Source organism: Chaetodon auriga, chromosome 6 (genome assembly GCF_051107435.1).
Source record: "Chaetodon auriga isolate fChaAug3 chromosome 6, fChaAug3.hap1, whole genome shotgun sequence".
Taxonomy (NCBI): Eukaryota; Metazoa; Chordata; class Actinopteri; order Chaetodontiformes; family Chaetodontidae; genus Chaetodon; species Chaetodon auriga.
Window position 1 is genome coordinate 8,848,342 of NC_135079.1, and position 14,805 is coordinate 8,863,146.

Here is a 14,805-nt window from a genome sequence, read left to right on the forward strand (position 1 = left end):
GCCTAACTCTTCACTGGAGCACTGTCAATCAGCCAGACATTTCAAATAGATTGTAGTCTAACAGCTCAGCTCTCAAATCCCAATCCCTGGTCATACTGCTACTGGCTTTGACTACAACTGACTGAGTTTGGTTTGCGTGTCAGTGGAAAAGCTTGTTTCCCTGTTCCTGGTTTCTCTCCCTTCTGTGCCTCGCTCTCCTTGGTCAGTGACGCTAGCCAGTACCCATACTGAGCAGGCCATCTGTCTGCTTCTCTTTAGTGCTTGTCAAAAACAAACCCACCACTTTTCATAAGTACAACCTGCTCAGGCATCTCACAGCTAGATTTATTTCCTCTCTTTCACATCACATGGCAGGTAAAGGTGCTAAAAATATATTCACTTGAAGTTCTGAGTCGCCTTGGACAAAAGTGCTCATTAAATGGCATGAAATGACAGATCCTAAAGCCGCTGTTCTGCATTCACTTTCTCACCTACACAGCTTGAGAAAGAGCATCGTGTTCAGAGATGTTAGGCTGACTCAAATGAGATTTTTCACACTTAAGATTTGCCACACCTTGTTCTGTTCGTATGTGATATAATGGTGTGTAGGGGTTGAAAGAAATGCATTGCTTCAAAAACTAAAACTCACCGCACATTTGAAAACAGTACAGAACTGGCTGGTTTGTCAACCATCTCCGTAAAAATTGTCATAAAGAAGATAAAGGGTGTTGACGGGAAGAATCGATAAGTTCAATCACAAGTCTACAATACAGCGAGAAGCGAAATTGGATACTGGAGAATTTGATCCCCGCCATCAACTCATAGACACTTCCCTCTGAATCTGGCAGTCGTGAACGATGATGGTTTCAGATTGAGAGAACAAAACGAGAGGCAGAGAGAAAAAATGCTTGAAGATGGGGGGATGTGAGTGCAGATCTGAGAGATTACGAGGCCAAGAACCTGCATGGTTTATAATGGTGACAGGTGCCGTGTTAACCATTTCTCTCCCCTTTATTTCAGATGCATCATCCTATCCAGATGAAACCCGCTGACAGTGAGAAAACAAGTGGTAAGTGGATTCATGTGAAATGCAGGCATGGGAGTGTACAGAGATGGTGTCTGTTGAGGGGGACAACATAGAAGAGCACGATTTAGCCAATAAAAATGTGCTTTGGCATTTTAAAAGAAGGTGGGGGCTGGACTGTGTCTCTATTTAATGCCAAAATATGAAGGCCTGAGAAGGACTAAGTCCAGGGAATGTGCGGCAATACACAATTTCTATATGGTGTCAGGGGTTAGTAGGATTAAGGGCTTTAAAAGGCATCAAGGGGAGAAGAGTAGAGCAGGTACAGGGGATCTGGAGGAGACCACAAATGGATGATACAGTCCTCTGTCTAGAGAAGTAGACACTGAGAAAAACAAAGCTCCAAGTTGCAGAGATTTCTACCAAGAGGCTGGCACCTTGAGTGAGAGCCAGAAATTGTGGCAGCACGACAAGGAAAGAGCTTGAACAAGAAAAAGAGAGGTGCATGATTTAACGCCTGATGTAACAGCCGCTTTCATAGCTCTGTAATTGTTTGGGTTTAACTGAATAGCTGCTCTCTTTTCATCCCTCTGCAGCGGTAGAAGACAGAAAGCTCTTCATCGGAATGGTTTCAAAGAAATACGGCGAGAACGAGATCAGAATGATGTTCTCGTCTTTCGGACAGATCGAAGAGTGCCGAATTCTCCGGGGACCAGATGGTCAGAGCAGAGGTAGGTGTGCTCTCAGCACAGGCACAGTGTTCTTGGCCTCGCAGCCGGCACCTTCAGCGTAGCCGAGTACATATTCTCATCAAGTATTTATACAGGCCCCTCCTTACTTGTTCATTTCAACCCCCTCCACCCCCAAATGAAGTGCTATTCAGCTCCAGTGGCACCCATTCCATCTCCATAGTCTTATCCTCCCGTCACTGTTACACTCAGCCTCCACATCTCACAGTGAAGGGCCACCGCACTCGCTGTCCGGCACAATGGCCCGTCGCCTTGGCAACGACTGGCTGCTGGTGTTCGTGGGCTCAGCTGGCAGGCGGCTCGGCTCAGCTCCTCCTTTACCGCCTCCTTCATCACACTCTACAAAGGCAGGAATTAGTCTGTCGTTGCATCTCCTACGTAGCTCTCTACCGCATAAAGACTTAGATAGCAGACAGCGCAAGGCTCTCGTGTCGATGTATACGATTAAACCTCTTAGCAGAGACGGTTGGCCATGAATTTCTGCTCTCTTTTTCCAGTAAACGTGTGCAGTGGAACCACAATTTGAAATGGACCGTAATACCCTTTTGATGTTTGCAGATCTTTCGTATTTTAGCATATCAAAGCCTTTCAGTGTGTATTTATGTGTGCATTTTATGTGTATATAATCACGTTGACTGTTTCACCATGACACCACATAGTCAAGCCTCTTCGGGTGGCATTTTAATCCGTCGATCACTGTGCCTCATGTGACACGTGTTACTGTTCTCCTTGTTGTGTTCTTTCTCCGTGTGCTAACCAGTGAGGGTGGTTCTGTGTGCTTGGGAGTTGCCATTCTCTGTACTGTAATGTGTTTTTTTGGGGTTCATAACGAGTTGTCCAAACCTTTTTGTCTTGTTTTGTTTCTTCTTGTCCCTCCCTCCCTCCCCCCCCTCTCCTATTGTTCCCCCCCTACAGGCTGTGCGTTTGTCACATTTGCTACCAGGGCAATGGCACAGAATGCAATCAAAACCATGCATCACTCTCAGACTATGGAGGTACTGTACCCCTCAGCACCTATTTCTCATCTTCCCCCCTTCCCCCCTCATACATTCTGCTGCCCTCTTGTGTTGGAAAGATGAAGAACCTGTCCAAGCAGATGGCGTCCATTCATCACAGAGCATGAGTCATTTCCAAAACCACTCTTGCCAATTACAAAATTACTTTGTCGTCTGCAAAATAATTGAATAAAATTTGAAAAATTGCCTCTCACATAGCTGCTGAATCCCGAGCTAACAGGACACGGCGAGAATTGCTGTCTTCTCTAATTTTGGGCTGAACTAAATGCATCTCATTTATTGATTCTGATAGTATTTTAGAGCCCAGCCATCACAGTCTGCCATAATCAATCTATATTTTGGACCACAGGGAAAAGAGCCCACACTATCAAATATAGGTTAACAAAGAATTAACCCAGCCTGGAGCAGCTACCCTATTAGATTTCTTCAAAAACTGGGTCCATGTCATCGTGTAGCCAATGGTGTCTTCGTGGAAGTGGAGCAGCAGTAATTTGACAGCTAGCAGGTCAGAGGCTCCCCAGTGAAGCATCAGACCAAGTCTAATTAGGAGCCCAACCAAACATAACACTCCTCCTACCAGATTAAACACTGACCCCAGTGGTGGTGTCACCTATTTCCCCCCATATCATAACCTCCCCAATTCTCAGCTGCCATGGGAGGTGCTGCTGGTTCAGAAGCCATTTTCCCTGTCCAGCCTGGTCCCTGTCTGGCTCTCAACTCTCAAAATACTTTTGCACCGCATGCCTCGTGTCCATGCGTCTGTTCGAACAGTATGTGACTGTCTGTTTGTGAGACTGTGTGTACTGTAGTGCATTTTTCATGTTAATGTCTGCTGACATATCCTCCATTTGAATGTCATGTTTTAAGTGTTGTCTCCATCTGTTGTCTGCTTGTCTGTGGACTCGATTCAGCTCCTCAGAGCACTAAAAAGATTCACTGTCTGCAGCATTATCCTGTGCCCCTTTTGGAATGTGGCCTGGCTCAGCTATGCATGGCGGATGTCCTCTGTGTGTTAGCATTGATCTGAATGCAACAGGCATAAAAATGGTCTTGAGGCGTAGATGATATCCCCCTTTTTGAAAGACTCCTTGCAATGACTGTGTCCTTGCATTGGTAAATAAACTTTGAATTCTTCAGTGTGCTTCTGAGTCGGCCTTACGTCTCTGACCTCTTTACTGCTTCAGGGCTGTTCCTCACCTTTGGTGGTGAAGTTTGCAGACACACAGAGAGATAAGGAGCAGCGGCGCCTGCAGCAGCAGCTCGTACAGCAGATTCAGCAGCTCAACAGCGCCTCCACCTGGGGAAACCTGGCCGGCCTGGGGACCCTCACGCCGCAGTACCTGGCTGTAAGTGTTGCTCAAACACACGGCCCCTGCTGAGCCGCACAGTTACTCATGTGTTATCATATAGTGTATTTTCAGTCCCTGCAAAGTGCATTAATAGTTTAGCCATGGTTGACTGTATGAGCCATTTGATCTGCAAAGTACAGGTGTGGCCAAAAACAGAACTACCTAACAATATAATGGAACACATATAAGGCAATGCATTAAATAGGTAAGAAATTCAGTGTTTGTGAGGTGTTTAGGTTCGGGTACAAACAGACCACTGTAAAAAAGTTTTCTCAGGGATATGTTGTATTGAATCAAGCAGTGACTGTTCTGGATGGAAATGCAGCAGCCATTTTGTTTACAATACAGGCAGCCTTGAAGGCCTCAAACCTTCTGAAAAAGTGTTGCTTTATTAAACTGTCAAGAAGATTAATTTATCACAGGCCCAATACATGTGGACAGTGTGATCGTGCAGAACACAAATAAAGGTTATATTATAATTGGAAATGCCGCACACCATTCAGACCTGAACTGTAAAGTGATTTTCGCCAGCTCAGAATAGGAGTGTCTTGTCTCACTCAGTTTGTGTTCTTGCTCAAGGACACTGGCATGTGACTTGTTTGTGCTGACTCTGATTCCAAACCAATGAGCATGTGACTTAGACATGAACATACCATGACCAGCGGAGCTGTTTGTGAATCTTGGAGGAAAACTAGAGATATTGAAACCACTGCATAAATAGGAAAATTGTATTAAAATCGCACCTGTCACTTGGTAATATTTTCATAGCAGACCGGTCAGCGTCAAGGTGCAGTGTTTCTGTGCAAACCGTGCTCGGGTGATGTTGCTGGATTGCAAACTCCAGTACAGATACACGTTTGAGACACATTCTACCAGATGTTTAAAAGATGTAAATGCATCCGTCTCTCCAAGATATGTATATAATCATTATCCTTACTCCTTCTATAGTGTCATTGTCTCAGTAAATGGTCTGTGGAAATAGCCACTCGCTTGATTTTGTTGATACGTCCATTGTCTGTCTCCTCTGTCTTTGTGATAATGCCAGATAAAATTACAATGAAATTGACCATTCTTCTCATTCAACGGCAAAAATGGTTCCAGCGATTTCTTCTTGTATGATCAGATATGAAGTGCATCGACTTGCTATGGTGTTTGCCTGATCCCGGATCCGTTCAGCCACTGAATGATCAGTGGGGGTGAGAAAGCATCGATTTGAATCCGTGAGGGAGTGACTTGAGTTGTAGTCCTTGAAGATGATCAACCTTATCTTGTTTGTGGTTCATAAATTTGATTCACTCTTGTTTGTGTTATGGATAGTTGTTATCTAATGCTGCTTAAACAGACAATAATCAGTCACATGTCTGCGTCTCTGTTGGCCAGATCACAATTCTTGAGTGTAAATGGAAGTCATTTTATCTGGATATGAGACCATTGAATGACAAGTGTAAATGGGGCTTAAATCATGAACAGAATCTGTTTCTCAATGAACAAACAGCACGAAGTATCACATATTAACAGATGAATTTATGAAAGCCAAGACTGTAACCTCTAATCTTTGTTCTCCTAATTCCAGTATAATGGCAATGCTCTGAAATTCAACAGGACAAGGAATTGTGATTATACTGTTGATCATGTAAGATCTAATTATATGTCTCCTGTTTAATTCTTTCTATTCTTTTCCCCCAACAGTTGCTCCAACAGGCCACATCTACCAGTACCCAAGGCAGTTTCAATGGTATTCAGAGGCTAGGAGGTAAGTTCACCGGTTCACATGTCGAGATGTTCTCAAGTCATCCTCTATAATTGAACAAGCCAACACTTTTCATGTCACCAACCTTGTGACTCAGTGCTGCACGCCCACATGGTTTTAACTGCAGTAAATCACAGTACTCCTTCAGATCAGTGGCACATTAATAATCAGCACTGCTATTCTCGGCCTGTGCAGGCTGCTTAAAGGCAAACACACAGCATATAACCATGACTTGGTCAAATCAAGAAGCAGTAGACCCGTGAGGAAGAAATCCATGTTTAAAGCAAGAAAAAACATACCACAGGTTTAGTGGGGCTGGTTTTGTTGTATAGTTTTGTAGTATCTAAGTGATGCTTGGATTTTTATTTTATTTTATTTATTTTTTTAGTACAATAACGCCAAAGTTACCAAATGCAATGCTTAAATGTGATAGAGAAAATTCAGAGATGTACAGATAAAGAAAAATAACTGAGGATGGGTAGATCTTAAAATATAAAGACGTCTCTGTCCTTGCATTCTGGAAATGTTTGCTCCTTCTCAGACTTTCTGGAAAGATCTGCGAGAGCTGGAGCATTAATTTGGAAGCCTTTGATAATCGCCTCTGTTTCTTTGTTCTCACAGCAGCAGGTGTGAATCCCCTTCAGCTACAGAACTTGGCCACATTAGCTGCTGCTGCGGCTGCAGCCCAGAGCTCTGGCAGCCCGACCTCCACCAGCGCCCTGTCTACAAACAGTGGAGCCCTGGGAGCCCTGGCCAGTCCAGGTAATTAGACACTAACATGAGCTGAACTTACAGTGTGTTGCATACTGTACATACAGTATCGAGCACCCAGTGCGGGTTATTTTAGTTCAGGATTTGTTTATGGATGTGTTTTTCTTCCTGAATTTTGGTCATTTTTGGTCATAATTCTAAAAGTCACTTGTCTTTTTCTTCACATGTGACATTTAAATCTAAGTCTAAATAAAAGTTCCTCACCCATTGAGATAAGCCGTATGTATTCACTGTGAGTCGTCGTCCTGCTGCTGTGATTGTACCTATCAACTGCTCTGCAAACCTCCCTCATCTGCTATTTGCCTAACGGCCCTTAGCCATTCCTCATTTATTTTATGTCAGTTAATCACCCACATATAAAATTTTATGAGAGCCCCCATTTCCCTTTAATCTGTGTAAATATACATTGGCTCCATCTGTCTGAGTTTAGCATATTGCTGCTGCGGTAATGACCCCTTCTCATTAAGAGACAGATTTTTAACTGCCCCCTCACTGCTGTGTCATCCTCTCATAACCAGAACAATTTGTGGCAAAGATGTCAGGCGTTTAGACTGATATGTGGTGTTTGAGCTAGTCTACCCTGTGGTAACTTAGATGTCTTTCTTTTTTTATTGTGTCTTTCAACAGGTGGTTCAACAGCAGGGTCCAGCGCAGGTGCTGCCATGAACACCTTGGCATCTCTGGGCACCCTGCAGGGTCTCACTGGGACCTCTGTGGGCCTCAACCTCAACGCTCTCACCAGCAGCGTCAGTGGTGAGAATGTCCTTTTTGAGTTTCTTAGTAAAAGCTAAAAGAAATTCACATAATTGCTAGCACATTATCTTCAATGCTGCATTAACCAGTTTTGACCACTCAGGAGCAGAAAGACTAAAAAGTGACCAGTGACCAGAGCGTGTAACCTTACAAGCTTTGTTTGTAAAACCTTGTTTTTCTGCCCCCTGGTGGATAAAACATTTCATGCCGCTTTCAGTATCAACCTCAAAATAGTTTTCCACTTGGTTATGAGTGTACAGCACATTCACAAGTTTCTGTTTTACAGGTATGGGGGCCATGAATGGAGGCTTGGGCGCCTCCATGGCCAACGGGTCAGCAGCCAGCTCCATGGACGCTCTGACCCAGGCCTACTCAGGGATGCAGCAGTACACAGCCTCCGCCCTGCCGTCCCTCTACGGACAGTCTCTCCTGCAGCAGAGCATTGCTGGCAGCCAGAAGGAAGGTGAGCAGTTCCTCAGCCCACACAAACGCACTCTGGCATCACATCTTCAAATTGTTCGTCTTTTTTGTCATTAACATAGTTTTTCATGCATTTTCAAAATGGCATTTAGTTTCACAATTGACTGAGTGGAAAAGCGTCTAACTTGAGTTTTTGATTTTCTTACCAAATGGAGTAGGGCCAGAGGGCGCCAACCTGTTCATCTACCACCTGCCCCAGGAGTTCGGAGACCAGGATCTTCTGCAGATGTTTATGCCTTTTGGAAATGTGGTCTCTGCCAAAGTCTTCATTGACAAACAGACCAATCTGAGCAAGTGCTTTGGTGAGTGTGCTGGCACCACAATGTATAACTGATATACCTTGCTAACATGCTACGTCACACTGTGGATATTGGATTGCTATGGTGCCACCATAAATTTCCTAGCTTGGCCTCACATTGAGATGAAGCTGGATCAGTGTTGATCTGCTGCATGCTGCATCTCCGCACCAGTTTATTTTCTCTGCACCATTTCTTAGTTATAAGCATGTGACAGTCACAAGCTACATCAGTTTTCAGTTTGTGCCTTCAGTGCAGTTCACACCCATGTCACGATAAGTCCTTTCCCCTCATAATCATGCTCATTGTGAAGCATCGACCTCCCCACAATGTTTACAAAAAATGCAGAACAAGTGTTTTTATGTTTGCACATTAATTGGTTTAATCTTGTCGTTGCAGCTTAATGCTTTTAAAATATGACGTTCATTTTGTATTATTTGAAAACATGAATGGTGACACAGAAATATTTTGAGAGTATTTAATGTAAAGTATGTGTATGAACACAGCCAGTCCTCACATCTAAGAAGCTGGAACCAGTAAAAGATTTTTTTTTACTTGATAGATGACAGAAGAACCAGCTTTTAAAAATGATCTTTTCTTTAACATACTGTCAAGTGTTTCTGGTATTGGTTTTAAGTATGCATTGCAGTGGAATTCCTTTTTCCAGAGAAAATCCAATAAATACGAGAAAAATCTATGATTTTTTTTTACACAGTGACCTTTAAGTACAAGGTAATGTCACCTGAGCTTCCCTCATACAGACGTATAAAAACAGAAATTATCTCTCAGCGGTGTGAAAAAATAGATTTTTTCCTTCTGGCCGCCACAGACAGTTGAAGTTCAGGTCCTACACATTGTCTCAGGAGGTCATCCAGAATTCATACAGCTGTAGTTACACAGCTGTCATTCTGAGCTGTAATCAGAAGAGAGATTGAGATCATGTGATAGGTCGAATGCATTTCGTGAGCATGTGAAGACGGCGTGTTCAAGATAAAACAGGGTATGAAGTTGCTCTTCAGATATATGTAACACATGTCCTCCACCTTTCTGCTCTCAGGGTTCGTCAGCTATGACAATCCGGTGTCTGCGCAAGCTGCCATCCAGGCCATGAATGGTTTCCAGATCGGAATGAAGAGGCTGAAGGTTCAGCTGAAACGCTCCAAGAACGACAGCAAACCCTACTGATCCTAGCCCCGGGGCCTTCCCCCCCTCCCCAGCTCTAATGCTAGCACTGCTAGGGTAAGTTCACCCTCCAGCCAAGGTCACCACAGCAGAGACTCAGTGGGGCAGGGGGAAAGGAGCCCACCACAGGAGGGAGACTCACCCTATTCCTAAAAAATGGTTGCAATGATCTTTCCACATTTTACTGTATTTCATTCCTGCGGTTTTATCATGTAATTTGAGTCGGATTAAATATTTTAATGTATATGATTATTTATGACTATCACTGGAGTCAGTGTTCGCTGGAGGTATTTTGTGTCACTGTAATTAGTGGAGAGCATCAGGTGTGTTTCCATGCCATTTCATTGCCTTCAGGTGAAGCTAGACAGGTTGACTAAGGTACAGTCGTTGTGTTGAAGGGCTGCAGCCAGGCCACGTAGACCCCAAGCTCAGAGCTTCAACCTGTGTTTGGCTTTTTCCATGTAGTCTGTCTCGTCCGTTTCTCATTCTTAGTGTGAAAATCTTTCGCCATCTAAATTCTTCGATCTCTGCTCCCCCCCATCTCAACCTTTTCCTGTCTCTCACTCTTTCTCTTTGTCATTATCTAAGCCATGATGAGCTAGGCTACCTCTCTCTTTTCTCTATTAACAACCTCTTCCAGTCATTCCATCCATCCTCCAAGTCTCCCACAAGGGACTGGCTCTAGATGGATCTCTTTGGGTGCCAAGTATACAGTTTGTGCATGTTGGAGTCTCTGCCATATGTCCTGGTGGTGTCACTTCCTTAAATCTGTGTATTGTTGTTGTGTGTCGGGAGAAAGAAGGGGGGGGAAATGTTTACCGCACTGTCCTTACTGTATGTGGTGATTGGCATTGTTTTGTTGGTTTTTGTGCCTCATGGCTAAACGATTCTTGTGCTGTACCCCTAACTTTCTCTTCTCTCCTCTTTGTCTTCTCTCTCTCTCTCTCTCCCTCTCTCTCTCTCTCTCTCTCTCTTCCTTTCGTGTTTTTGTTCCTTTTTTAGAACAAATCTCCATGCCTGTTTGCTCATCATTAGCCTAGCATGTCTTCATGATGTTGAAAGCCAAGCCAAACTCCTGGCCTCATCATCCCACCATTGTCTGTGATGTCTCTCTAAGCTCGCCTGACCAATACCTGGCCACCCACTGACCCTTGACCTTAGCTCAACCTGATTTTTCTGCATGTATATTCTTTTTTTTTTTTTTTTGTTCTGTATAGAAATGTGACAGGTGGGAGAGAGGTCAAGCAAATCAATGTGAAAACGTACCTGCGTTGAGTTCATTTAAGAGACTTTTTTTTGCGAATGTTTTAAAAACCTGTGGGATTTCTTATTTTCATTTAGCTTTGTTGCTTTTTTTTTTCTCTTTTCTTTTAATGTTGCTTTCTTTTTACCTCTCTCAGTAAAGTTCACTTGAAAGCTGAATACAGGGATTGGCACACGTCTGTGCTATTTGGTGCCATTAGCAATATGTTGGCTTCTTTAAAAAAAAAATCATGCTACAGACCACTTTCCAACACTTTTGAAAGTCTGACCAGTAAAACCCCTCTCAGTGCTCTGTAATGATCTCTACATTTTGCGGGCAGTGTGAAGATTTACACCAAGGCTATTTCAAAATATACTTTCTTTTCATTTACAAAAAATACCCTGTGTATTTACCTTTTTTTGAACTATTGATGGCACAATAAAAGGTACATTTGCTCTGTTTAGAGGAATGACTACCTACATGAGTCAACTTTTTTAGAACTGATTCACAAATAGACAATCTGTGGTTTAAATGCACACTTAGATTACCTATATTTTATACCATTGAATCTATAGAAGTTTAACTAACAGAACCCAGGCAAAACTTTGGGTTTTTTGTAGATTATGTTGTAATGTCATCTGTGTCGGGGGGGGTCTTCAGTGTATTACATTTTTAAAGACAACTAAAAATCAGTTTGATCAGCGTGACTGCTTGAGGGTCATTTATAGTAAATTAAAAACACTTTAAGTCAAAAGTTCCTCTGCATTAATTGTAATTTCAATTTCTGGGAAAAAAGTAGTTTTTTGTTTGTTTTTTTTTTTCTTTAAGGGTCACAGTACGTAGACTTAATTTTTTTTCCTGTGTTTAAGAAAAACTTAGTGTTCAACTTCCACGGTACGTCTTGTTGACTTTCTGTGAATTTCTCATTAATGAATTAATGGATGTTTCACTTTGGTTTAGTTTGGATGCCTCATGTTGAAAGATGATGATTTACAGTGTCTGTTAATCATACAGATGCCAGACAATGTCTTTCTGTTGTATTTTGTTGTTAAAGTGCCCATGTGTCAAACTCAGTGTTTTTGAATTCACACAACATACTTTCCTGTAATGTTACCTTGTTTTCTTTCCATGCACACAAACACACACACACATGCACACACCGCGACACACACAACACTTTCTGTGGTTGCAAACGTGGGAGCCCCTGAAGAAGAGATCACTCGGACACAACACGCGGCCTGTGGGTCTCTGCACATTTAATGAACACACTCACACTTGCTTTTTTTTCCATTTTGGTTTTTTGCTGATGGTTGTTTTCGGTGATTTCCTCGGTCACGTTTCAGTCGGACACGATGCACAGCACATTAATACTACTAAACCCACCACGATAGTGTTGGTTTACAGATACATTCCATTTTTTCAGCACAAAGTTTACACTTGTTTATTTTTACCGGGGTGGTATTTTGTCTGTTGTACTACAAAATAACAACCACTTCACCCCCAAAGAAGGGTTCCCTAAAACTGCGTACCTGATGGCGCTGAAGAGTTGTCAACTCAGGGGCTTTTTTGTGTGTGAAACTAGACACACAGGATTACGACACAAAATGCACAATTGTCACCATTTGACCTTTTTTTTTTTTTTTTTTTTTTAAGTTTGGATTTTTTTTTTCTTCCTTTTCTCAAAATACATAAATATTCCAAAAAAAATAAAAAATAAAAAAGGTACCAAATTTGAAGCAGTGCTCGAGGAAAGTGTCGTAGTTTTGTAAGGAAACGTTAAGCACAATTGTGGGAGCTAATCACTTTTGCAGAATGTTGTGTGTGTGATTATAATCCCAACATTTTCAAGGTACCACTGATTTCACTTTTTAATATGGGCATGTGCTTTTTACAGTGTGTTTTTTCTATCCAAATGCAATACAATATTCAAAGTGCCATATATACGTCTAGAAACTGCCTACACATCCTTATTAGGCCTTGGTTTAGAGATTGCTGCAGTTAGCCTTTTTTGTCTATTTATGCCAGTGTCATGAAAGCTCTTGTCACCTGCTCATGCCCCCCTCCCCCCCAGACTCTGTGTGTTGAGTTATTGGTAAATGTGTATTGTGATGTACTCAATTTGAACAGTTGGTTAAAAAATTGTAGATAAACAATAAACTTCCCTATACATTTGAAGGTTAAACCTCTTTCTTAGTGAGTGTGAACATGTGTACTGTAACACTTTGCGATACAAACGATTGGTGGTCAGACGTGTCAGGGAATTTGCTTTGGATTCAGTCAAAAACGAGCTAAAACTCAAGTGAGACAGCTTGGGTGCCATGTTGGTAAGACCTTTATAGGTAAAATGGTGTGTCAAACACTGAAATGATTGCAGATCTGTGGAGATGTGCAGTGTATGGTGAAGTGTTACTGTGAATGAATAAAATGAAAAAAAGAAAAAAAAAAAAAAAAAAAAGCACAATGTACAGTCCACAGCGGTCCCAACAGGAACTTGACTCACTTCAGGGGCTTCCATCACAAATCCCGTTCAAGCTCTAACAATCACTTTCTTTGTTCTGTGTTTTCATATTCTGAAGTGCTATTTTTTGACAGTGTGGTAGCTTTGCATCTCTATAGATATTGTCTTGATCCAAAAGAAAAGAGAGGAAAAAAAAAAATCTTTTCTTGTGTTATTTTCTTGTCTGATAATCGGTAGGACTTTGTTCATGTTCCACCAATAATTTGATAGATGTTTTATCTTGTCTTGATGAAAGCCAAAGTGGGTGCATCTTGATGTGATCTGTATTATACATACAGTAGTTTTTCTGTTCAGTCAATATCAATTTTTTGAAACTGGGTGGGATTTGAAAAAGAAAAAAAAAAAAAAAGACATACACAGGCTTTCCAATTTCTACAACTGGTTGTTCATATGTATTTTGTACCAGTGAAGCTTTTTATATTGGAAATTAAAGAAAAAAAATCTATATTGGAAAAAAAAATTGTCTGGCCTCTCAATGTGGCCTCGCCCTGACCAGGTCTCGAGTTTGGCCTCTTGGTGGTGTCAAGCAGTTTTTTTTTTTCTATCGCTTTGTTTTTGTCTCTAAAAGATGCCTGATTTTGATTTTACTTCGATCTCTGCATTTCCCTCACTTCGTTAATCAGTTTCAGTTTCGGGGGGGTTGGGATCCTCTAAATCGTGGTAAGTTTCATGTTAGTATTTGTGCTGTCCACATAGTTTAATGGTCATCAGGATTTCAACAACTTGTGTGGATAATTGTCTTAGTTGAAGAGTTAACTATCTGTTTAGTTTGAGCCTTGCTTTATACCTGTGTAGAGTTTTACGTTTCTGTTTTTTGTTTTTTTTCCCATAGCGGAGTGTGTAGCCGAAAGAATCTGTGTTCTTTTTGGGTCAATGTTTGTTCATGTGTGGTGTGTTTCTTTGCCTCTGTCTCCAAATTAAACCATATCCCCTAATATGGACTGTGTGTCTTTGTGTTGTGTTTGTCCAGTGTTGTAAAGACATTTTACAAACCACCCCCCCTCCCCCCTCCCCCAGTGTGTCCTGTCTCGCTAACTTGTTCCACTTTGTTGTGCTTCTCTTTGCTTATTTCTGAGCAGTAACAGGTGGGGATGCAGGTTTATCTCATGATTGTTCTGGGTTTTAATCTCGTGAATCTGCCCCTGAAGGCCCTTCCACAAATAAATGAACATTTGGGTGAAAATCCAAATGAATCCTGGTGATATAAAGGTGACCTAACCGTTGTAAGCACCTTGAGTTTATACTCTAGTCGCAGTGGTGAAATGATTAGCTGATTGACGATTAGTTAATCAAGGGAAGATTAATTACCAACAGTTTTGATAATTGGTTCATGCTTCTGGAGCTTAAAACAAGTAAACTGGCCGTCCTTTCTAATCGATTATTGCTTTTCAAACCAAAATGTCAAACATTCACTGGTTCCAGCTGCTCAAATACCAGGATTTGCTTCTTCTCTCTGTTTTATCAGACACGAATGTGCCTGGATTTTGGACTGTTGTTAAGACAAAACAAGCGACGTGAAGACCTACAGCTCTGGAAAATATATCACAATTTTCTGGCATTTTAAAGACTAAATGACAAATGATCATCAGAAGAATTGATAATGTAAATAATTGTCACTTGCAGTCAGAAACCACAGATAATTCACATTTTACAAATGTTCACTAACTCACTCGATGCATCAGCGGATGCAGCTCG

General features: G+C 41.8%; 1 protein-coding gene across 9 annotated transcripts in view; it reads left to right on the plus strand.

Annotated features, from left to right (window-relative positions):
• Positions 1-14,045, plus strand: part of LOC143322615 (CUGBP Elav-like family member 2) — a 29,344-nt gene extending 15,299 nt beyond the window's left edge. For 2 of the 9 annotated variants that reach the window (XM_076733913.1, XM_076733916.1), the window contains exons 4-13: positions 1,000-1,048; positions 1,600-1,734; positions 2,668-2,747; positions 3,953-4,114; positions 5,807-5,870; positions 6,489-6,629; positions 7,266-7,391; positions 7,678-7,854; positions 8,027-8,173; positions 9,225-13,106. In XM_076733913.1, the coding sequence (XP_076590028.1) occupies positions 1,000-1,048; positions 1,600-1,734; positions 2,668-2,747; positions 3,953-4,114; positions 5,807-5,870; positions 6,489-6,629; positions 7,266-7,391; positions 7,678-7,854; positions 8,027-8,173; positions 9,225-9,352 (1,209 nt within the window). In that variant the 3' untranslated portion in view covers positions 9,353-13,106. Of the gene's footprint in view, positions 1-999; positions 1,049-1,599; positions 1,735-2,667; positions 2,748-3,952; positions 4,115-5,806; positions 5,871-6,488; positions 6,630-7,265; positions 7,392-7,677; positions 7,855-8,026; positions 8,174-9,224 lie in introns of all 9 variants that reach the window. The other 7 variants (XM_076733914.1, XM_076733917.1, XM_076733915.1 and 4 more) reach the window with 5 other exon arrangements.
• The last annotated feature ends 760 nt before the right edge of the window (positions 14,046-14,805 follow it).